This window comes from Eptatretus burgeri, chromosome 10 (assembly GCF_056783735.1).
Source record: "Eptatretus burgeri isolate ZD-2024b chromosome 10, Ebu_testis_v1, whole genome shotgun sequence".
In the NCBI taxonomy this organism is placed as follows: Eukaryota; Metazoa; Chordata; class Myxini; order Myxiniformes; family Myxinidae; genus Eptatretus; species Eptatretus burgeri.
This window is the reverse complement of record NC_140970.1, coordinates 78,264,346-78,288,595: the sequence shown is the minus strand read 5'-3', so window position 1 is coordinate 78,288,595 and position 24,250 is coordinate 78,264,346. Positions and strand designations below refer to the sequence as shown.

Sequence of the window (24,250 nt, the reverse complement as noted above, 5' to 3'; positions counted from 1 at the left end):
ATTGCCACTCCGCCACAGTATACCAGCATGTGGCACTCATTTTGCCGATCTCGGAAGGATGACAGGCCGAGTTAACCCCACCTGGTATTAATTCAACAGCTGAGCGGGATTTGAACTCAGGACCCTAGGATCCAAAGCCCGCCACCCTAACCATAAAGCCAACACCAGGCATACTCCCCAAGAAGGACTACACTTGTCCCCTGCACAGCTGCTAATGGGTAGAAGACCACCTAACAAGCTACCTGCAAAGCGCAGCTTACTTGTACCAAAACCCGACAGCTTTCCTGAGGTTAAACGGCATTTCGATATGAAAATAACCAAGCAAAAGTTCTATCATGATCGAGTAGCACGAGAGTGGCCACCTTTTCAGGGTCGGCAAGTCCGTTTGGAACCACTTCCTGGCACTAGAAAATGGGTTCCTGGTGGAATCGTACAAAAACACGAGTCCCCTCGGTCGTATGTGCTCCAAGAAGGAAACCGTTTGTTCCGCAGGAATCGCCAAACATCTCCGATCTTCAAACAAGCTGTTCAACCACACTGGCTATGCATACGTTCTTCACAAGACGCAGTTTTTGTTGCGAGAGTCTTGCATCACAAAATGCACCGTTCGTTCCTTGGATGAATGATAAGCTGGGTACCCTGCTGTTTGCTCCCATTATCTGGTGGCGCAATAAGGATCGGCCCGCGGTGTCTTTTGTGAAGAGTACGTGAGATCTCCGGCACCCTGAACAAAACACGGATTCCTCCACAAACCGGCTCCAATCAAGCATGTGGCCTTGTCAGTCTGCTCATGAAAGACTTTGCCATCTGCTGACCCCACAGTAAGGTGGGAATAATTGTAGCCACTAAGAAGCAGCCATCGACAAGCTTATGCATGAACTGAAGACCACAAAGGGTGAAGTGAATGATCTGTACCTGGAACATTTTCCAGTGCAGCAGTGTAATTGTGATTAGTGGATAAGGTTAAATTAATCTAGAAAAGCAACATATACATCCAGCTGGTTTGGATGAGTGGGCAGCAAAGATATTGATTACACTTCTGACAGAGGCAGCAGAAAGAAAGCTTATAAGGAGTCTTCTGCATGTAAAATGAGCTAGTGAAACCAATGGCTCATCAAAACGAGGAGAATTCAGTAAACCCTCCTCCGTTTAGAATCCTGTGAGGGCACGAGCAACTTGCACGTGCCTTAAAAAAGGATAGTAAAGGAGTGTGTATTTGTGTCCATCCGTCCATGGTGAGTGTGTGTGTGTGTGTGTGTATGTGTGTACATGGTGTGGTGTGTGTATATTATGTGTGTGTGTGTACGATTGTGTGTGTTTTTATATTTTCCTACCTCTATATTGTATTTGCAGTGGCCTGTAAAAATATTCACCCTCTCCAAAGTTTTCACATTTTGATGCCACCTGAGCCCATTTCATGATGCTTTTCAAATCAAACTTAATATATAGTCTCCGCAAATTACTCCAAAGTGACAAAGCTACACAATGCAGATAAAATTTGAATAATGTAGATTAACAGGGAAAATCAGATGATTCTAAATTGCAAAAGTATTCAACCCCTTTGCCGAATTAACCCTAAATCACTTCAGGAGCAAATTATTTGTCTGAAAGGTTAAAAAGTAAGTGTAATAGGTTTCACCCATGTGTAATCAGTGTTTTAACTTAAAAATCAAGCTTCACAACTTATCAAGGAATTTTAAGGTGCAACTGACTTGGTAAACCACCGAGGCAAACATGAACACCAAGGAGCTTTCCAAAGAAGTCAGACATAAAGTGGTGGAGAAGCACTGTTCAGGAGAGGGTTATAAAAAGATTTCAAAGTCCTTCATTATCCCTTTGAGTAAAGTGAAATCCATCATTAAGAAGTGTAAGACGTATCTTACCACCCACACTCGACCAACATCAAGTCACCCATCCAAACTCACTTGCTGGGAACTGGTTCGGGATGTCACTGTAAATCCAACAATGACTTTGAAAGATCTGCAAGGCTCTATGTGTGAGATGGGGGTCAGTGTTATTCAATGAACAACATCAGATTTCCTTCACAAAGCAGGCCTCTATGGACAGGTGGAAAGAAGGCATTTGGCCTACTGAAAATGATGCATGTAAAAACTCGAATGGAGTTTGTGAAAAAGCATCTTAATGATATTATAAGCATGTGGAGAAAAGCTTTGTGGTCAGATGAGAATTTTTTTTGAACTTTTTTGTCTAAATTTAAAGCATTATGTCTGGCGCAAGCCTAACACTGACATCACCCAGTCAACACCATCCCTACTGTCAAGAATGGTGGTGGCTACATCCTGTTATGGGGTTGGTTTTCATAAGCAGGGACTGGCAAGCTCATCATGATAGAAGGGACAATGGACGGTGCACAGCACAGGAGAATCCTTGATGAAAGCCTGCTTGAGTTAGCCATCAATCTGAAACTGGGGAGGAGATTCACATTTTAGCAGGACAATGATCCGAAGCACAAAGCAAAATCCACACTGGAATGGCTGAACAAGAAGAAAACAAGAAGACGTCGTGCAGAGCACGATACTTGCAAAATCCATAAAATAAATTTGACCTCAAAAATAATTGGTGGTTGAATTCAATGACCAAATATGCAGCAACTCTTCAAATTTCAAGTCAATCGGATGAAAATTGAGGAATTTAGAAATCTCACCTAAGTTGTTGACCTTTGGCCTATGTTGACCTCAAAGCAACTGGCTGGTTGAATTCAGTGACCTGAAATATAAATGCTCTTCAAATTTCAAGTCAATCGGATGAAAATTGAGGAATTTAGAAATACCACCTAAGTTCTTGACCTTTGGCCGATGTTGACCTTTTTACCTTTGACATGAAAAGCAATAGGCTTCTTCTTTATGAGAAACTCTCCCACGTGGTGAAGTTTTGTGAAGATCAGTTTTAGAATTGTGACCTGTAGGCGATAAACAGAAAGACAGACAGACAGACAGAATAACAAAATTGACGAAACAAATATACTTGAAAAATCCTCGATTTTGCAAGTAAAAATGTTTTCGAGCGCCCCAATCAAAGTCCTGACTTTTGATCCCATTGAACATTTATGGCGAGACTTGAAGATTGCAGTCCATCGACGATCCCCATCAAACTTTGCAGAACTATAACAATTTTCACGTGAAGAATGGGAAAACATTTCACCATCTCATTGTGCAAAGCTGGTGGAGACCTTCCCAAAAAGACTCATAACAATCATTGCTGCAAAAGGTGCTTCTTCCAACTACTGACCGAAGAGGCTGAAAACTTTTACAACCAGTGAAGTTTGATTTGTACATGTTTTATGCAGGTAATCCTGACATGTAACCTCCTTCAACTCTTGCAGTGTTTACTTTGATCTCTTCAGTTATGAATAAAAAAAGTTAATTTGGAAAAATTGTTTCTACATAATTCATAATTCATCTAAATGTGCTATAATTATTGGTCGGGGATGAATACTTTGCATTTCACATGTCTACCCAAGATGGTGCTGGTAAAGATTTGTTGCTTTTGTGTTTTCATTACAAGGGCGACAGCTGTATCTATTGTGGTTCATTATCCTTGTCAACGCTTGTTAAGCTGCAGATATTTTTGTCCAAACGGCCCAAGTTTTGCTGACGATGATTTTTATAAATATTAACTGGGAAAGTCCACTTTCTCACGGAGGATGAATGGCTTTGCTTGTTGTTCTCTTTTTCTTTTACTTCTTAATTTTTTTTTGCCGTATCCTTGAGTTTGTTAATCTCACGATTCCCTTTATGATAACCGAGTAGATTTCTCAATCGTATTTTGTGCATTGTTCACATTATTGCAATCACTGTAATACTGTGTCATGATCTGAGCAGTTTATAGTGAAATGATTTTATATTTCGAGCTGCCCCATGTTGCCATTTGCGAAGTTCCCATTTTTGTGTAATTGTGGAAAATGGGAGATTCAGCAATTTTAGTGACATTTGAACTATAACCTATTAATTCCTCAGCAATTGCATAAATTAAATTCTCTTGTTCTGGCAAATTGTATTTTAAGGAGCGGTAGTTGCATTCATTTGTTTCGTAGTAATGGTTCTACCAAATGTCGTGAGCCTTCTGCTTTTGATTTGGTTACTATGTGAGCATCATACATGATCCAGGCCTTGTTAATGACCATTTTGTTGATCCAATCTGCTACCATGATGGGAGGAGGTGGAGAGTTGTACATTGGCCTGATTGCTTTATATGTTCCCGGCTCCATAAGACGTCATCATTTTTGCTTGTGTGATATGTGTAGACACCCCTCGATGCCCCGTTGTACCCTTTCTCACAGGTGGAATTGCAGCATTGATTTGAATGAAGACGATATGCCTTGTAACTTGCCTTGCCATTGTGCCTTCACATGCTGCAGCTCCTTTGGAACGAAGCGAAGAACTACCCCATGTACAATCTGCTGGGGGAGCCGGATACCTATGCATTTGTGTGCGTGAACACGGCGGCAGAGCAAGAGGAGCTCGAGGAGGAACACAGGAGGCTGTGTGATGTGCGACTCTTTTTGCCTGTACTGCGGCTCATGCTACGAGCCGGTGATCGCGCCGAGAAGCTGCAGAATGCCAGCATATCCGTCCTCATTGGGAAAGGTAGCCATGCACCTGTCTTGCACACACGTGACGCAAAGGCCTTCTCAAAAGTAATTTTTCGATTAGTATAAAGTAGCGGGCTTGATGTGGAATGGTTCGATTTTGGTGGGAAATTGTTTAAGGAACGGATCTTAAAAAAAAAACCCACTGGGTGTCTTGTAGCAGTCATGACAACAAGACTCATGGACCATTCTAGGCAATGCTGCACCCAACATGGGGCAGCATCCCACTGCACTATTATGTTGTGGTGCCCCTGCTAGTTTTTGTTGCAAGGTATGCAGTTTAGTATCAGAAAATTCCAGTTTGGGTATATTTTCGATTTTTGTGTGGCTTTGTGACATAAAGTGGGGCAACTTAGCATAACAATTGTGCATTTTGTGAGGAAAGCACCAAATTTGGCACACGAGTAGCCTATCATATTATGAACAGATTTGGATATTGGGCCATCTCAAAATTTTTGATGGCAGTGGAAAATGGCTGCCACAGCCATCAGCGGCTGAATTTGAGATGGCCCAATATCCAAATCTGTTCATAATATGTATGATAGGCTACTAGTGTGCCAAATTTGGTGCTTTCCTCACAAAATGCACAATTGTTATGCTATATTTAGCTAAGTTGCCCCACTAATATTAATAGCAGGCGGGGGAAGTTTTACACGTGTAATAAATGGAGAAGTTTCGTCCTGCATTATGCTGTATTGCACCACATATTTCCATGTTTCTGTGTTTGTTCCCATTTCCATCCCCATCGAAGGCGTTTTTGCAATGCAGGTCACAATTATATGCAGTGGTTGATCTGTATATTTATTTGTTTTTGTTCCGTGTGTTCTGCGGTGTATTTAAGGTATCTCTGAAGCAGGCTTGCCGTGAAAGAAGGTGGGGAGTATTTGGAAGGGAATAGGAGGAGGGGGTTGGGGAGAGTGGATTTTCAAGAGGTCCATCTGGTCATTACAAGGCCTGTCCATCGGATGCACAACTGTCGATCACCGTCTCTTCTGGCATTTGTCAATAAAGCACAAATAAATAGACAATAATTTTTTTGTTCAAGCCTACAACTGTGAATTGTCAACTGTCCGAGTGGATCGGCAAATCTGTTAATGTGCGATGTTTTCAAATATCCTTGTTCTCAAATGTCTTGCAAACCTTGATTAACCCCATTTTGTCTGCTAGTCATGTTTACATATTCAAAATGGGAAGGTAGAGGTGTGTGCAGGCTTGTGCTCATGCACTTGGAAGCATGAGGGCATTCATTGCAAGGTGTAAAATGCTTAAAGGCTTGAATTGATCCTGGACAAGTGACCACTCCATCGCAGGATGCTCAACTGAAGTTTGGAGGATTTTGTAATTCGTTCAACGTGTCAGTGATAACTCGACTACTTCAATCAAAAGACAATGTGGGATCTTTCATGTCCACCAACTTATGCGAGCACACAAGACACCCGGCTTAACGTCTGTTTGAAGGACGGCATACTTTGCGACGAAACTTCCTGCCTGTGAAGCAGCAATCTGACAGTTTAGAGTCTGTTCTCTGCCCTTGCCTGTTAACGCAAAGGACTGAGACCACACAAGTATACGACTAGAGTCTGTGGCAGGATTTGTTAACATTTCGTCTCACGGACATGGCCGAGGACACAGAGTAACTAGTCTCAGCATAAAAAAAATCTGAGTTTTCATCTGCTCCATTATCTCTGGGTTTTTGTCTGCACTCTCAGCTTTCTGCGCATGCGGAGAAAGCTTAACGTGGCCACCTACAATCACCGTTTTGAGTACGTAATATGTAGATGGATCCAGAATACGTTGAATCACCAGAAGTATTTGGTTAATTTGTTTATAAACACAACTTTTTTAAACACAGGATAATATCTTTGGGAAACTAAAAAGTATAAATAATTGTGCAAGACAAGTTTTTGTTTTTATTTATCAATAAATAAGTTTAGAAGTGGAAGGAAATAATATTGTTACGAATTTTGGCCCGTCCGGCGTGCGATCGTGCCACGTAACTCGAATCGCGACGCGTCGCCCACCGGAACGGACAATTCAGTCGTGACCCTCTGGGAACTACCGCCAGGAGCCAGTCACGGGTGGGGGTTTAACCTCACCACGATCGTGACAATTGCCCACCCGCGCAGGATAGGGTTGCTCGCCAAATTCGACCTACCTAAGTACCTGCGCGAGTGGTCGACCGGGCGATCGTACCTCGCCGCAGGTCGACTTCGGACACGAACCGCTTAAGCGGCTCGTGCCGTGCTGCAGGGATAACCGAGCGGAGTTATCGTCGACCTCGACGGTTCAGATTACTTATCGGGTGTTTCAACCCACTACCAATCCCTTACGTGATGCAAGATGGAACTTTCAACGGAGGAAAGGACGCAACGAAACGGGAAAACAGTTCAACAAGCAAGCACCTTTATTTCACACACACAACACGCGCAAGTAAGGCAGTAATGCAATGTGCAGCAAAAGCAAAGTGCAACAAAAGCAAAAGCACTACTACCGACTATAATTATTCACAACACTTAAACAATTATACTTGTCGGGACTCGGCGCCACATCATTCATTCAAAATAAACAGGAAAGACCTCCCCATAGGCAGGGAGGTAGACAGGGTCCGTGGACCAAATGTGCGCTGAACCTGGAGGAGCGGCCAGGTCCACAAGACCGAAAAGGTCTTACCCGCGTCCTCGTGACGTGATGGCGGGCAAGCCGCAATATCAGCGCAGCTGCGCCCCGACTCCGTGCCCCTGGAGTGGTCGGTGAGCCCTCTCTGGCGTGCTCCGCGCAAGCACGGTTTGGTCGGCACCACGGTTAGGGTGGGGAATGAACGGGGCCACCGGCACTATCTCAGCATGGATGGGGGCGGGGGGGGGAATTGTTGATGCTCAGGGTCGAGCGAGGGGAATGGCTGGCTGGCTTGGTCGCTTGTGAAAGCGAAGGTGGCTCGAGTCCAGCGACGAGACGACACCAACGACGAGACGAGCCCAGCGGCGAGACGACACCAACCACGGGAAAAGCGACCCCCACACTACAACAACGAGTTCCACACAGACTCGCGTCTTTTATAGACCGGGGGAAGAGCCTGTATGCAGATTTTAGGATCAAAACGCGATTGGAGGCGGGGCCACGCCACCCTCTGTTCAGCCATTGGTGTGGCAAAAAGGGGCGTGAGCCTCTTTTGATCCGAATTCCTTCCTGAAAGGAATTCACATCCATCGCGCTTGGAGGCGGGGCCACACCGCCCGACGCTCGCCCATTGGACAGAGGAAAAGCTGGTGTGAACCTCCCCTGATCCGAATTTCTCTCCCGTAAAGAATCCATTGCACTCGCGGCTTGCTGCGTTCGGCAGCAATCACCGAACAGCTTCGGACAGTACGAAGTTCCGTGTTGACTGGTGGTGGGGTCGATGGTTGTGGAAGGAGAAAGGCGAAGGTGGTGGGAGGTTTGCTGTGGTGGTTTGGTGGTTGGTGGGCGTCGTTTGGGAATGGCGGTGAAGCAATATTTGCGGGATGGAGTTGTGGAGGTCAAGAGGCGAAGGTGGTGGTGTTTGAGTTGTTGGCGGCTTAATGGTCCAAAATAACGATAGAGAAAGAAAAATGGCGAACTCAAAGCGTCGCAGCCCGGATGAATCACATATATTCCCTCTATGCAACGGGTTTGGGCTAACTACACATGAACTTAGCGATATATCTCACCTGAGGACCCTTTATGGTGTATTGCGAATTTCCACAGCCGTAACAATATTTTCCAATTTATACTTGTTTTTTTTTGCTACTTTTATTTATTTATTCATTTGTTTTAAAATTATGCTTTTCATTCTTTGTCATGTAACCCTGGTGTTGGCTTAGTGGTTAGAGTGGTGGCTTGGGATCTTAGGGTCCTGAGTTCAAGCCCTGTTGGCCACTGAATTAATACACACCAGGAGGTTGACTCAGCCTGTCATCCTTCTGAGGTCAGCAAAATGAGCAACAGTGTTGGTAAGGGGGACACTGCATCAGCAGTATAGCCGTGTCCCAACCAATGATACAACCAGCAGCCACAGACTCCACTCGATGGAGAGATTCTTTGTCATATTTTTCTTCCTTTCTTTCCTTTTTTTACTTGAGAAATTAATGATTCGCAAATACTGTATATTCGTTTCCTGACTATGTTTGTGTGTTTATCTGTTTGTTAAACGATAAACGAGCAACCCTATCCTTCGGATTTCGGCAATTATGTTGGTCGGTTGTGTGTGTGTCATTCTGTGTGTCTGTCTGTTTGTTACTTACGAAATCTAAAGATTTCGTAAGTATATTGATGCCTTCCGTTTCTGTTTGTTTGTTTGTTTGTTTGTTAGTTAGTTTGTTTGTTTGTTTGTAGGCACGATTACTCGAGAACGGAAGAAGCTACCAACGTCAAATTACACCACGTGATTCAGGAGGGTGATGGCTAGTGCTGATTAGATTTTGGTCAAAATCGGTCAAAGGTCAAGGTCACAGTGAGGTCAAATATTCGATTTTTGATGGTTTGGTACAGATAACTCGAGAACGGAAGAAGCTACGAATGTCAAATTACACCACGTGATTCAGGAGGGTGATGGCTAGTGCTGATTAGATTTTGGTCAAAATCGGTCAAAGGTCAAGGTCACAGTGAGGTCAAACATCCAAAACATTCGATTTTTGATGGTTTGGTACAGAATCATCATAGAAACTTCTGGTTTGCGTCGCTACCTTCTCTAGAGACGGCTTTTATTAGACAAGGTCAGAGGTCAAGTTGACGATTTCGTAAGTACCAGTCGATGACTGCTTGTGTGTTTGTTTGTTTGTTTGTGTGTTTGTTTACCCTGTAGCAGCCACACAGTTTCAGCGATCATGACCAAACTGGGTGCAGACGTCGGACATGGTCCAACCTAGACACTTGTCGTTTTTGGTGAATCTAGGTCGAAGGTCAAGGTCAAGGTCACCAAAAAACCGAAAGTCTTATTTTCGCAATAACGTCCGCTAAAATGGTCGTATCGACTTCAAACCAAATCCAAAATGTGCATCTTCCAATCCTGAATCCAACCATATGTCTCATTGGGGTGTCACACCAACACCCTTCTTAGCGGTTGAGGGTCGAATGTCAGGGGGGTCGGGTCAAAACATTCAAATTGCGATAAAAACGCCATTTCAAGTCCGATTGACTTCCAAGTTATGATCATGACCAAACGAAGTGCTATAACTCATTAAACAGTAGCACGAGCGACTTATAAGAACCAAATTGATTTCCAGGTTTTTCTTTTTTCAGAGATCATGGAGATACGACAAAGTTATTCCGGCAATTCCTTGCTCAACGAGCAATTTCATTTCTTTGTCAGTAATCTACAAGTAGCAATTCCAAACCAATCTTCACGAAACTTAAACCAATTGAGAGTCGTCAAAAGCTGGAAAGGTATTGTTTTTGAGGGCAAAAGGTCAAAGGTCAAGGTTACATTAATTGTCAACTTTCATCTGAATTTGTTAATATATGTCATATCTATATATATATATATATATATATATATATATATATATATATATATATATATATATATATATATATATATATATATATATATATATACAATAACAATTGGAATCATACTCTCTTCAGAGAGTGTCGGTGCTGCCGAAGCAGTTTCCTGGGCTGTTGGGCACAATCCTGGACAGGTTGCCACTCTATCACAGGATACTCGAATGGCTCAATCATCCCAGCAAGCTGTTACTCAATTTGCCGACCTCGGAAGGATGACAGGCTGAGTCAACCCCCTGGTGTGTATTAATTCAGCGGCCAACGGGGCTTGAACTCAGGACCCTTGGATCCCAAGCCACTACCCTAACCACTGAGCCAACACCAGGATATGTGCGTGCGTGCGTGCATGTATGTGTATGTATCAGAAGAACATGGGTAGATGATGAAGCCTCTGCCGACCCAAGTGAGATTCTCACCCCTCAAAAACCCTTTTCGACTCTTTTGATGCTTTAGACTCCTTAAACTGGACTTGGTGTTGACTAACTTTCCCGCAAATGCCTCCTGCTATTCCTCTGCTCTAATTAGTTCATGTGATCATGTGCTTGTGGAAATCAACATCTTTCTGATTATTTCCAGAGCTGCATCAATGCCAGCGAGTATAGCATTTCACTCAATAAGATTGACAGGGACGACAAAGAGATATCTCTCTTCAGGACTAGTCTCCCATATTTACCACCCCTGATGTTAACTCAGCCTGAGACAGAATATATAAATATATATATATATATATATATATATATATATATATATATATATATATATATATATATATATATATATATATATATATATATATTCTCTGTCTCTCTCTCACAGATTCATCCCATCTCGTCTTCAATTATCCTACCATTCTTCCCACCCATGATACATTGAATCCTGTGGTGAGACAGTTGCTTGGAAATAACTTGAGTTCTTTACCTGGAAGGTAAACCCGACAAAGACATATTCAGATCATTCCACAAAGCCTGCAACAAGTGTGTATCCACTCTCAGAAGAGCCAGAAAACCAGAAAACACCAACTGTGCAATCTCAGGAATGAACTTTCAAACTTGTCTCCCTCCTCTAAAACCTGGTGGCACCTTGTCAAGTCTGTCTCTGGTGTATGCTCCCCTTCCATCCCTTCCCTCTCTTCAAATGACATCAAAGCCGACTCTGCTCCTGAGGAAGCCGAATGCTTCAATTCTGTGTTTTCTCCCAAATATTGTGTCCCCAACCCCCCACTATACCTGGTGTTGGCTTAATTGTTAGGGCAGCGGGCTTGGGATCCAAGGGTCCTGAGTTCATATCCTGCTCGGCCGTTGAATCAATACCAGGTGGGGTTGACTCCAGGCCTGTCATCCTTCTGAGGTCGGCAAAATGAGTACCAGCTTGCTGGGATGATTGACCCATTCGAGTATCCTGCATTGGAGTGGCGACCCGTCCAGGATTGTGCCCAATAGCCCAGGAGACGGCTTCAGCACCACTAACGCTCTTTACAGAGTATGGTCCCAATGTATGGATGGAATCCCCCACTCTCCATACCCATCCTTTGCTGTCATTCCCAACTGCTCCTGGACTCCATCTTTTGCACCTGAGAAGGTGGAAAAGTTTATGGCAACCCTCGACTCTGACTCTGCAACTGGACCGGACGGCATCAGCTCACGTGCCCTAAAATCCTGCTCTGCTGTTCTTTCCCACCCTGTCTTTGTAATTTGCGCTCAGTCATCTTCCATCTGCTTAGAAATCTGCCAAAATCACTGCATTACATCGAAAGGTGCAAAAACTGATCCCATTAACTACAGACCTATCAGCTTACTTCAAATCATTCGCAAGGTCATGGAATCCATCATTGCAGTTGATATTAAATCCTTCCTTTTCTCGAGCAGCCTCATCTCAGATTAGCAATTTGGTTTCAGACCAGGTCATTCCACTTTGGACATGCTGCTTCTACTCACCCAACAATGGATGGAGGCCCTCAATGTCAGACATGAGATCAGGGCCATCTCCCTGGACATATTTAATGCTTTTGATACAGTCTGGCATCCCAAATTATTCTCCAAACTTTCTGCCTATGGCGTCGAAGGCCAACTCCACACATGGCTTCCTCTCTTCCTCTAATCCCGTAGCCAACATGTGGCTCTCAATGAAATCCTTTCATCTCCTTCTCCTGTCAAGCATGGAGTGCCCCAAGGCATTGTTCTGGGCCCAGTCCAATTCATGATCTTCATAAATGATCTCTCTGAATCTCTGGAAAATCCTCTTTATCTATTTGCTGATGACTCCACTCTCTGCCACGACATCCCTTATCCTTCAGATAGGAAGGCTGCAGTCTCTTCACTTTCTTCAGAGCTTGAAAACACAAATCACAACATGGTCAAACACTTGGAATATGTCTTTCAATCCTGACAAATCTCACACTCTCACTGTCTCTCTTCAAAAGGATCATCTGGCAACCCCACCCACCCCAACCCCCATCTACTTTATTAACAATCCTCTTGAGAAAGCTCAGTATTCAAACTCCTGGGTCTCACTATTATATCAGCCATGATCTTACTTGGGCAAACCAAGTTGGACCCCTTTGGACCCATAAACCACATTATACCCTCACTACTTTTGGAAGATACCCTTTCGACTCTTTAGACCCCTTATAGACTCCTTTTATCCCATCCCCTTTGGACCTCTTAGACCAGGGTGTCTTAACTCACTTACTTCCATTACCCACTTGGATTGGCATTGCTCACCCCATTACTCACCTGAAACCGAAAGTGGCCTAAAAACTTAAAGGAGTAGTTATTTTTAATGCGGTTTAAAATCATTTTAATTCAGTATCAATCACAAATGTGATGTAATCGATAGAATAGAGGGGACATAGGACCAGGTAATTCAATGGGAAACTTGCATTAATTTTTTTTGGTGACTAGCACGACCAATTGAAGTGCTGTAACACTCAAAGCACATTGCAAATCTGCTTTGCCTTCCAATTTGTTTTGTGCTTTCCTCTTCATTGCCAGCAGAAACATCAACACTGACTCGCAAAGGTAGGTCAAAGAAAATGCGATGAGGACTCGAAGAGCAACCTGCCTGTTCTTCGGGTATACCTGGAGAATCTCGGCCCAGAGGTCGAGAATGCTCAGGCTGGGAAATTCGCTACATTAAATTATACACCAAATTACAATGATAAAAACAGCTACATTTTCAAATTAAAATGCTTAAATCCAATCAAAATTTAATATAAACCAATGTCACCCGCAGGGTGACCCGTATCTTGCCAAAAGGTGACCACGTGTGACTTCTTTAAGGTCAGACTGAGGTGAACAGAGCTGCTATCCACCAGGAGCGACTCCTTGAGGAATATCTGCCTACGAGAAATTCCGATGAGAATCGTTCTACAGAGTAACCATGAAAAATATGTGTTTGCCTCATAATGTCACCAAATGACGTCATCATGTCTCAAGCTTGACATATCTAGAAAGCACTCATCGAGGTGTTCAATTTGAGGTACTACACGATATGGTTCCTAAAACTTGAAAATTTGACCTTGGGGTCAAATATGTTTGACCTCAGGCGCTAACCATAAAGGTCAAGGCAAATCGCCACCAAAAACTAATCAGCTGAGCGCCAGACCATGAACTATATTCCCATGAAGTTTGGAGACGATCAGATTAAAATTACTCAAAAAATAAGGGTTTCGTCAACTCCCCTGATTTGCGACAAAGTGACCTTGACCTTTGACCTTGACCCTCAAAATTTTATGCGCTGAAAGGGACCTCTATAGGCCTCTGATATGCGAAGTTACAAAAATTTCCAATGATAACTGTGCTCTGCAGAGTGATTTATACGTGATTACAGACAAAAAAAAAAAACATATGAAGGTCAAGGCCAATCACCACCAAAAATTAATCAGCTGAGCGCCAGACCATGAACTATATTCCCATGAAGTTTGAAGACGATCCGATTAAAATTACTCAAAAATAAGGGTTTCGTCGACTCCCCTGATTTGCGACAAAGTGACCTTGACCTTTGACCTTGACCTTCAAAATTTTGTGCGCTGAAAGGGACCTCTATAGGCCTCTGATATGCGAAGTTACAAAAATTTCCAATGATAACTGTGCTCTGCAGAATTTTTTATACGTGATAACAGACAAAAAAAAACAAAACAAAAAAAAACACAAGCTGACTAACATATCTTGCAAAAACTTTGTTTTGGCAAGATAACAGATGTGAATGTATATAATTATAAGGCCATAGGGATGTGTGATTCGAAAGTGAGATTTTAATTATTTTTTTTGATTTGAAAGCAAGCTGCTATCATCCCCCCTGGACATCCTAAAATTACCCCTTGGGGGTAATTACACCATGTTGAGAACCCATGCCTTAGATCCTTTAGGCTTTTACACACCTTAGATACCTTAGATACCTTCGACAGTTTAGACTTGTAGACCTTTAGACTCATTACACCCCTTTAGACACACACCACACAAACATCTATAGGCTCTAGTCTTCTTGCAATACACAGACTATACTTTTTTCAGCGAGTACTGTGCAAACTCCACCCACCCAGTGGGTGGGTACTCTGCTAGTTTGAATATAATTTGCATATTGGGTCACTGAATTGGTTCACCAATAAAAAATGAGAAGCCCATTATTTTTGAGGTCTGAAGGGCAAAGGGTCAAAGGTCAAGAATCCATAAAATCATCAATTTCCATCATATTGAATTGAAATATGAACAGGATTTGCATATTGGTTCATTGAATTGATTCACCAAAAATGAGAACGATCGATTTAGCCATTTTGACATGCCAATGGTTTCCATGACACCAATTTAACCCCATTGTAATCAAATGGGATTTTTTTTGTGATTTTATTATTTCCAAATCTCAGGAAATTTCCAAGATATCAAAATAAAACGTGTGGAGATTATTTGTAAGTATAGAATCTAATATGTAAAGCTCATTCGAACCATTGACTCACTGACCCACTGACTGATATTAAAGTTCGGTACCTTCCAGATGGTGTAAAAAGCTGAAATTTTGCATGCCGACAGACATCGAAGCTGATATACTGGGAAAAATCACAGAGCTGTCGGAAAGCATCTGTAAATGAAAATATAAATAAATGACGAAATGAAAAAAATGCAGGTGAGCGACCTGAGACAATGGTGAAGCATGGTAATTTTGCGTGCCGACAGACATCAAAGCCAATACACCAGGAAAAATCACAGAACCATAGGAAAACATCCGGAAATGAAAATATAAATAAACGAAAAAAACAAATGCAGGTGAGCGTCCCGAGACAATGGGGAAGCATGGTTTGTTATTTGTTGACAACGTGTAAGCAAACCCCATGAGTATGTGTTTGAAATACTTTCAAAATTAGTCAAAGGTCAAGATCAAGACCATCTGAAACATGTAAAACACCGATAAGGCCGCAGTTGTAAAATTTATCAGCCAACTTTGTTGTGCATAACATTCTATCATGTAAACACTTGATTGGTGAAATTTTCAGAATTGCTAAATTGCTCTTTCCACGGCAACTAGTCTTGATTTTCATTTCGCCAGGATCATGCTACGCATGACATCGTTCTTGTTTCTGTTTAGTTTGCAACACCTTCCTGCTCTAATGGCAAACTAATGCATCGTGGCAAGCATCCTAATAATTCACAAATTACTCTTGTGATAGTTCGATGAGAGGTTTCATTGATGCCTAATGTTTCTTTCCACAATATTTTGTGGTACGAGAAAGCGGTGCAAATCGTACCATTGGACTGTATATTTCATCTCACAAATATAAGGCCAGAAAGAGATGGGAACTTTCTCCATGTTGCCGGGTGGGCTTCAGGAAGAGGATCCCACCTGTTACAGGGACCTGCAAAGAGGTACTGGTACACTTGTGGCTTTTCCTCAGGGCCCGGTGAACTTGAATAAGATTGGAGACTTGAATACAAGTGAAGGCTATTTGGCACACCATGCCTGTGCTTTATCCACACTCCGCTGAATTCAATCTTCATCTTTTATTTCCACGAGCAGAGTACCTGCCATATGGGCGATCTTGTTCCAAGGATGCAACACGTTCTTCGGATGCATACCTTTATTTGGATAGTGTAAAGGCAACTGACTGCTCTGTATCGGCAAAATAAATAACCCGGGTTGCGTTCATGGAACAAAACATACCGACTGCTTATCTATCTATAATTCCAGCTGTGTGTGTGTGTGTGTGTGTGTGTGTGTGTGTGTGTGTGTCTGTGACCGCTGTTTCTCGACAACCACTGGTCCAATCTAATTGAAACTTGCCAGGTATGTTGCTGGGGACTTGAGTATGTGCCTTTTCAAGGTTTGATATTAATCGGGCAAGTGCTTCCCAAGTTATGCCCATTTATTTACCAACCAATGACAAGACACGTTGTTGCGGCCATTTATTTACCAACCAATGACAGGACACGTTGCTGCAAAGGCATGGCCGATGGTGAAGAGAACCTCAGCCGCGTTCCCCATTACGGGTTACAACATACGGACTTCCGGATAGTGATGACTTCGTGTATTCTAATAATTTCTTCATTTCTTATGCGCATTTATAGATAAACACAATGCCCCAATCCAGTCAGTGTTGACGAGAGCGAAGGAACGGGAAGTGTGTTTGTTTGAAAGGAATTTTTTTTTTTTGCATGTACGTTTTTTTTTTCCTCTTCTCTTCTCTTTGTGTTTTTCCTTGCGATGACATTGCGAAAAGGCAAAATACGTTGGTGCTAATTGAATAATTGGCCTACTAAATTGCGGTTCCGGTTTTGGAGCGACGAGAGGTCTCCTTCGGGGCTCCCTGCTGACGTTCTCAATGTTAAGTTTCCGGTTGTTATTTGTCCCGTTTTCACTGTTTAATTTTCTCACCGACATGTTACTGTGTGTTCCTAGTTCGGTTTTGTTTCAAAAATCGTGCTATTTTGTGAGTATTTTTGTCGACGTTCTTACCTGGTGTTTGAGGCCTAGGCCTTGGCCTAGGCTTGAGGCCTACCGGTTCCACTCGGTGTTCGATCGTTTTTTTTTGTTTTTTTTTCTCCCCATTACCTTCAATTTTCATCCTCCCCACTTTCCAAACATCCCCCATTCTCCCAACTAATCTCTTTCTTATCTCAAAAAAAATAAAAAAAATAAAAAATATATATACCCAACAACAACAACAACAACAACACACTCACCTTCTCCCGATTCTGCTTCTTCTTCTTCCTCTTAACTTCCTCCTCGTCTTCCTCGATTTTTTTCTACACTTCCATGACCTAATCTGTTGAACTCTCTCAAACATTAATATTAACAACAAAAACGATCTTGTAATGCTTCATCTTCCTCTCTCACACATGTGGTACTCTACTGTTTCACAATGCACTACTCTTCTGCTATTTTAACAGACTGCTCTCATTTCGACCTCTCCTTCATTCCTTGCCTAAAAAATCCAACTATTACAGCGCTTCTTTTCTCCATGCTCTGAATTCGCCTTCATTGCATCCATCAATAATTGTGTTAAATCGCATCTCTGACCTAAAACTTTTAAAAACCACAGTTTGCCATGGATGCTCGCTTTCCATCAACCATTCTTTTTTTCCAACTTCAGTGCCAACTCACCCCCCCTCACCCCTCACTCTCACTCTCAAAGCAACCATCCCACTCTTCTCCCTCCAAGCCTCCCTCTCACCTCTCTCAAAAATGCCTCGCTCACCTATCTCTCACCTTTCATCCCCCTCACTCATCCTTCTCAAAGTTGCCCCCCTCTCATCCACCAAGCTGCCTCCCTCCACTGCCCTCTCACCTCCATCTCTTCACTCCACCTCCTCAAATTCTCAACTGCCTTCTTCCTTGTCTCTTGTCCCCCTCTCCACCAGCACCACAGAGCCTTTTCTCCTCCTCATTCGGCCCCTCCCCTCGCTATTCTGCAATACCCCACACTCTTTCAACAACCCTCCTTACCTCCCCCCCTCGTCCCTTGTCCTACCCTCCCCCTCCCCCTCCACCTCCTGCACCCAAAGCCTCCTCCCCTACCTCTTCATTAGAAGTGTGGACCTCAAATATCCGGGGCCTTCGCTCAAACCTTTCAGATCTTTCCATACAGGTTGCCACTGACAAACCAGACATTATCTGCCTAACAGAAACTTTCCTCTCCCAAGACGTGTCTGACTCCCAAGTATCTCTCCCCGGTTACTCCCTCTTACGGTATGACAGACCTGAGCCTCGTCCTGGTGGAGGTGTTGCTCTCTTCATCAAAGACTCTATTCCTCACTCTCCATGCACTGCTCTCACTCCCCCACACCCCCAGGAATACCTCTGGCTTCGGCTTCCCCTCCACTCCCACCTCATGTTTATATGTGTACTGTACCGTCCACCGAACAGTGATGACTCCATCTACACCTCACTATCCGAAAACATGGACCATCTTCTATCTTCTCATCCAAACTCTCTCTTCTTCTTATGTGGTGACTTCAATTGTCATCACGCCAGTTGGCTAGGTGTGGGTACCTCTCTCACCTGTCATGGCACTTCAGCAAAAGCTTTCTGCGACTCATTGGGACTGACTCAATCGGTCAAGTTCCTGACCCGGATCTCAACCAATGGTACTCCATCTCTTCTGGATCTGATTTTGATAAATTTCCCTGACAATATCTGCTGCTCTTCCTTCGCTCCAATTGGTTCTTCTGACCACGTCCTTGTTAAAGTGGACATCTCTCTGGCTGTTATCAGAGAATCACCTCACCGCCGTCGAGTCTGGCATTTCACTCAAGCCGACTGGCAGGGTCTCCGAGCAGCCATCAAACTTACAGACTGGTCTTCTATCACTACTTTCTCAAACATCAACTCATCCTGGGAATTCTTTCAAAGAAACTTGCTCTCCCTCATGCACAGATTTATCCCCTCTCGTGTTCAGTTGTCTTACCCTTCCTCCCGCCCTTGGTTTACTGAAGCTTGTGGCGAGGCAGTTGTCCTGAAACAACTTGCCTTTGCCTCATGGAAAGCAAACCCAACTGAGGGCAATCTCAGTTCTTTCCACAAAGCTCGAAACAGGTGTGTATCTACCCTCAGGAGAGCCAGAAAACAACATCTTTCTCATCTCAAGTCTGAACTCTCAAACCTCTCTCCCTCCTCAAAATCCTGGTGGCGTTTAATCAAATCTGTTTCTGGTGTATGTTCCCCCTCCATCCCCTCCCTTACCTCAAATGGCCGCACTGCTGATTCCACACGTGATAAAGCTGAATGTCTAAACTCGGTGTTTGCAGCTAAATCTTGTGTCCTAAACCCATCACTATCTCTACCCACTTTACCCAGTCGCACCCAACTGTCCCTGGACTCTGTATCCTTTTCTCCTGACAAGGTGGAGAGCTTGCTTTCAAACCTCGAGTCAGATTCTGCAACCGGTCCAGACGGCATCAGCCCACGTGTCCTCAAAGCCTGCTCTTCTGCTCTTGCTCACCCTCTCTCTGTTCTATTCACCCTCTCATTTGCCCAAGATCATCTGCCATCTGCTTGGAAATCTGCTAACATCACTGCCCTGCATAAAAAAGGTGCAAAAACAGATCCCTGTAACTACAGACCAATCAGCCTTCTCCCAATCATCAGCAAGGTTATGGAATCCATCATCGCTTCAGACATGAAATCCTTCCTCTTCTCCAATGGCTTGATTTCCAATCATCAATTTGGTTTCAGACAAGGTCACTCTACCCTGGATATGCTGCTTCTGCTCTCCCATCAATGGATGGAGGTCCTCAATGCCAGACAGGAAATCCGAGCCGTATCCCTGGACATATCACGTGCTTTTGACACAGTCTGGCACCCTGCCCTACTCACCAAACTCTCTTCCCATGGTATTCAAGGCCATCTCCACTCATGGCTCGCAGACTTCCTCTCCTGTCGCAGTCAACGTGTGGCCCTAAATGGAGTTCTTTCATCCCCTCTTCCTGTGCAGGCTGGAGTTCCTCAAGGTAGCGTTCTGGGCCCTGTTCTTTTTCTGGTTTTCATCAATGATCTCTCGGACTCTCAGGAAAATCCTCTATTTCTTTTTGCCGATGACTCCACCCTCTGCGTACCATCTGTCATCCCTCAGACCGGCAAGCAGCAGCTTCTTCGCTCACTGCAGATCTGGATAAAATCACAAACTGGTCCAACACGTGGAACATGTCTTTCAATCCAGACAAATCTCACACTCTCACTATGTCTCTTCGAAAGGACCGTTTAGAAACCCCCCCCCCATCCACTTTCTCAACAATCCTCTGGAAGAAGTCTTTTCTTTCAAGCTTCTGGGTCTCACTATCTGCCATGACCTTTCCTGGGAAAGTCACATTTCCAACCTCGCCTCAAAAGCCAGTCGCCGACTGGGAATCCTCCGTCGTGCAAAGTCCTTCCTCGGCCCTCTTGAGCTCCTGACCACTTACAAAGCTTTTGTCCGTAGCCTGATGGAGTACTGCTCTCCCCTTTGGGCTGGTGCTCCTGCCTCCCACCTTTCTCGGCTTCACGCTGTCGAAACCAGGGCATTTAAGATCATCGGCATCTCCCGCAATGAAGCTGAGTCTTTCTTTGGGCCTCTCACTCAATCACCGCAGGTTGGTCGGTGGTCTTTCTGTCTTCTACCGACTCCTCTCCAGCCTTGCCCCCCCTGCTCTCTCTGCGATTTGTCCCCACCACATTTCCACAGGGCGCTCAAGGTCCGCCAACAACCCCCTTCTGGTAAAACTACCAAAATCACGAATCACTGCTCATCTTCACTCTTTCATTCCTCTTTTTTCCCGCCTTTGGAATAAACTTCCTCACTCTATTCTTTCCCATTCTTCCCTCCAGGCTTTCAAAACAGCTGTTCACCACCACCTCTTATCTTCCCCCATCCAAATCCTCGATCTTTTCTACCCCCGCTAATCCACCCAAGCCCACTTCCTTCAATTCCCCTGCTTTCCTTCCTGAAAGTCCCTGTAATGTCCATCTTCTCTTCGCCATGTTCCCCGTCTCATCCCCATCCCTCTCCCTTCCACAGTTCACCTAATGTGTCTGTTCCCCACTGTTTTGTCCCTTCCACTCCCGCCCCTCTTGTCTCATGCCTCCTTGCTGTGAGTTGTGTGTTAGCTCTCATACGAGCCTCGACCAAGTTATACAAAAAAAAAAAAAAAATTCGCGCCGTCGGCGTGCGGACGGCCACGTGACTCATATCGCGGCATGTCGCCCACCGGACAGACAATTCAGTCGTGACCCTCTCGGACCAACGCCGGGAGCTAGTCACGGGTGGGGGTTTAACCTCACCACGATCGTGCCAATTGCCCACCCGCGCAGGATAGGGTTGCTCGCCAAATTCGATCTACCTAAGTACCTGCGCGAATGGTCGACCGGGCGATCGCACCACGCCGCAGGCCGACTCCGGACACGAACCGCTTAAGCGGTCCGTTCCATGCTACAGTGATAACCGAGCGGTGTTATCATCGGCCTCGACGGTTCCGATTAATTATCGGGCGTATTAAGCCCACTACGAACACTTAACGTGAAGCAGGATGGAGGGTCAATAAAGAAAAGACGAAGCGAAACGGGAAAACAGTTCACACAATGCACATTTATTACGCGACACACGGAAAGCACACGTATACAGCCAAACAGTCAAAATGCACATATACCAGTTAAAACAAAAGAAACAATGACGCAGAGTTACTACCGAATACGCGTACACACGGCAACACTTATACAGTTCTACTTTACAGACGCCGCCAACACACATTTACTCAAAAGCAAAGGAAAGAAGCCACCCTCATAGACAAGGGGGCAGACGGGCCTGTAGGCCAATATGCGCGCGTGACCTGAAGGAGCGGCCAGGTCCACGAGACCGGGGGGGCGGGGTCCTACCCGCGTCCTCGTGACGCGTTGGCGGACGAGCCGCAGATGTGGCCGCGTGGCTGTGCCCCGACTCCGTGCTCCTTGGAGGGTTTCGTTGGCACGACGTTTGGAGTGGGGTGGGAATGGGGCCCCCTTTTTGCACTATCTCATTGCGGGGGAAAGGGGGAATTGTTGATGCCCTGGGGGAGGAGAATGGCTGGCTGGCTTGGGTCTCGCGACGAGCGATCTCACACCGCGACCTCGTCGCCGACCACCGTCCTCGCCTCGGACCCGAGCTCCTTTGCCTCTTCCCACAACTCTCCTCAGCCGACTGCAGAACCCAACTCGATGCCACACCGATGACTTCGCCACCCGACTCCACTCTTTGCCACACCGATGATTCGACTAACTCTGCCCTGCCGCCACACTCTGCCACGATTTGCCTTGCGCTCGCCATTTTATAGGCCGGCAGGAGAAAACAATATGCAAATATCTGGATCAGGATGACCTCGGGGGCGGAGCCACCCTCGCCAATTGGACGGAGGAAAAGTGGGCGTGAACCTCCCCTGATCCTAGAATTTGCATATATCGATTTCACACAGACGCGCCTGGAGGCGGGGCCAAGCCGCTCCGTGCTTGCTAATTGGACGGATCAGAAGTGGGCGTGTAGCGTTCCTGATCCGAATTCTCCCTCAGAAAGGCCGCTATTGGCGCTCGCGGCTCGGTGCGTATCGCTGAACGAGCCCAAGACAGATCGATGCTCAGTGTTCACAGGTGGTGCGGGAATGGCCGTAGAAGGAGAGAGGTGAGGGTGGTGGAGGGTTTATTGGTGGTGGTTTGATGGTTATGATGCCGTTTGGGAATGACGGTGATGCGATGTTTGCGGGATTGAGTTGTGAAGGTAAAGGTCGTGGCTGTTGGTGTTGTTGTTGTTGTCTGAGGGTTGGAGCGTGGTTGTAGTTGGTGACGATGGCTGGCGTGGTGGTTAAGGCGGTTGAGACGTGGTTGGTTCAAAATAAAGATAGAACAGAAAAACGGCTATCTCAAAGCGTCGCAGCCCGAATGAATCACATAAATTCCCTCTAAACAACGGGTTTGGGGCTAACTGCACATGTACTTAGAGTTATCTCACCTTCGGGCCCTGAATGGTGGTTTGCGAATTTCCACAGCCGTAACACTATGCTAGTCAGCTTGTATGTTTCTATTTTTTTATTTTATTATTTTTATTTTTTTGTCTGTAATCACGTATAAAAAATTCTGCAGAGCACAGTTATCATTGGAAATTTTTGTAACTTCGCATATCAGAAGCCTATAGAGGTCCCTTTCAGTGCATAAAATTTTGAAGGTCAAGGTCAAAGGTCAAGGTCACTTTGTCGCAAATCAGGGGAGTCGACGAAACCCTTATTTTTTGAGTAATTTTGATCAGATCGTCTTTAAACTTCATGGGAATGTAGTTCATGGTCTGGCGCTCAGCTGATTAATTTTTGGTGGCGATTGGCCTTGACCTTCATGGTTAGTGCCTGAGGTCAAACATATTTGACCCCAAGGTCAAATTTTCAAGTTTTAGGAACCATATCGTGTAGTACCTCAAATTGAACACCTCGATGAGTGCTTTCTAGATATGTCAAGCTTGAGACATTATGACGTCATTTGGTGACGTTATGAGGAAAACGCATATTTTTCATGGTTACTCTGTAGAATGATTCTCATCGGAATCTCTCGTAGGCAGATATTCCTCAAGGAGTCGCTCCTGGTGGATAGCAGCTCTGTTCACCTCAGTGTGACCTTAAAGAAGTCACACGTGGTCACCTTTTGGCAAGATACGGGTGAACCTGCGGGTGACATTGGTTTATTTTTTTTTGTTTGTTTGTGCGTACGGGCACGCGAGAGCGAAGAACTGCCTGTGTGGTTGTTCCTGGCAAGCGGTAAGAAAGTTTTTTTTTTTCTTTTGCACATACGGACACACGCACAGGCACGTACTAGTAATTCAAAACACCTCCCTACACTGGAAAACGTAGGGACAGGAATACTGCACTGCAAATGGTGGATACCTGTAATACCCTCCCCACCTGTAGGTGGCGCTCCACGATACACATTTACATTGAGAATGCGTCCCCACCCCACTCCCATTCTTCCCCACCGCCCCCAAGACCACCGACAAAGATAAAAAACACCCCCATACATTAATTGGGGTCATGCTGATCCTATGTAGCAAGTCTGGATGTAATCAGCCCAGAACTGTAGGAGGAGTAGCACAACAAAGAAACAAACACACAAACACCAGTTTGAATCAATTATCGTAAGGGTTATGTTGCTTTG

General features: G+C 44.7%; 1 protein-coding gene across 8 annotated transcripts in view; it reads left to right on the top strand.

Annotated features, from left to right (window-relative positions):
* PIK3CD (phosphatidylinositol-4,5-bisphosphate 3-kinase catalytic subunit delta) overlaps nucleotides 1-24,250 on the top strand; it is a 201,114-nt gene that overhangs the window by 58,755 nt on the left and 118,109 nt on the right. For all 8 annotated transcript variants that reach the window (XM_085899030.1, XM_085899034.1, XM_085899029.1 and 5 more), the window contains one exon: nucleotides 4,379-4,607. In XM_085899030.1, coding sequence (XP_085755156.1) covers nucleotides 4,379-4,607 — 229 coding nt within the window. The remainder of the gene's footprint in view (nucleotides 1-4,378; nucleotides 4,608-24,250) is intronic.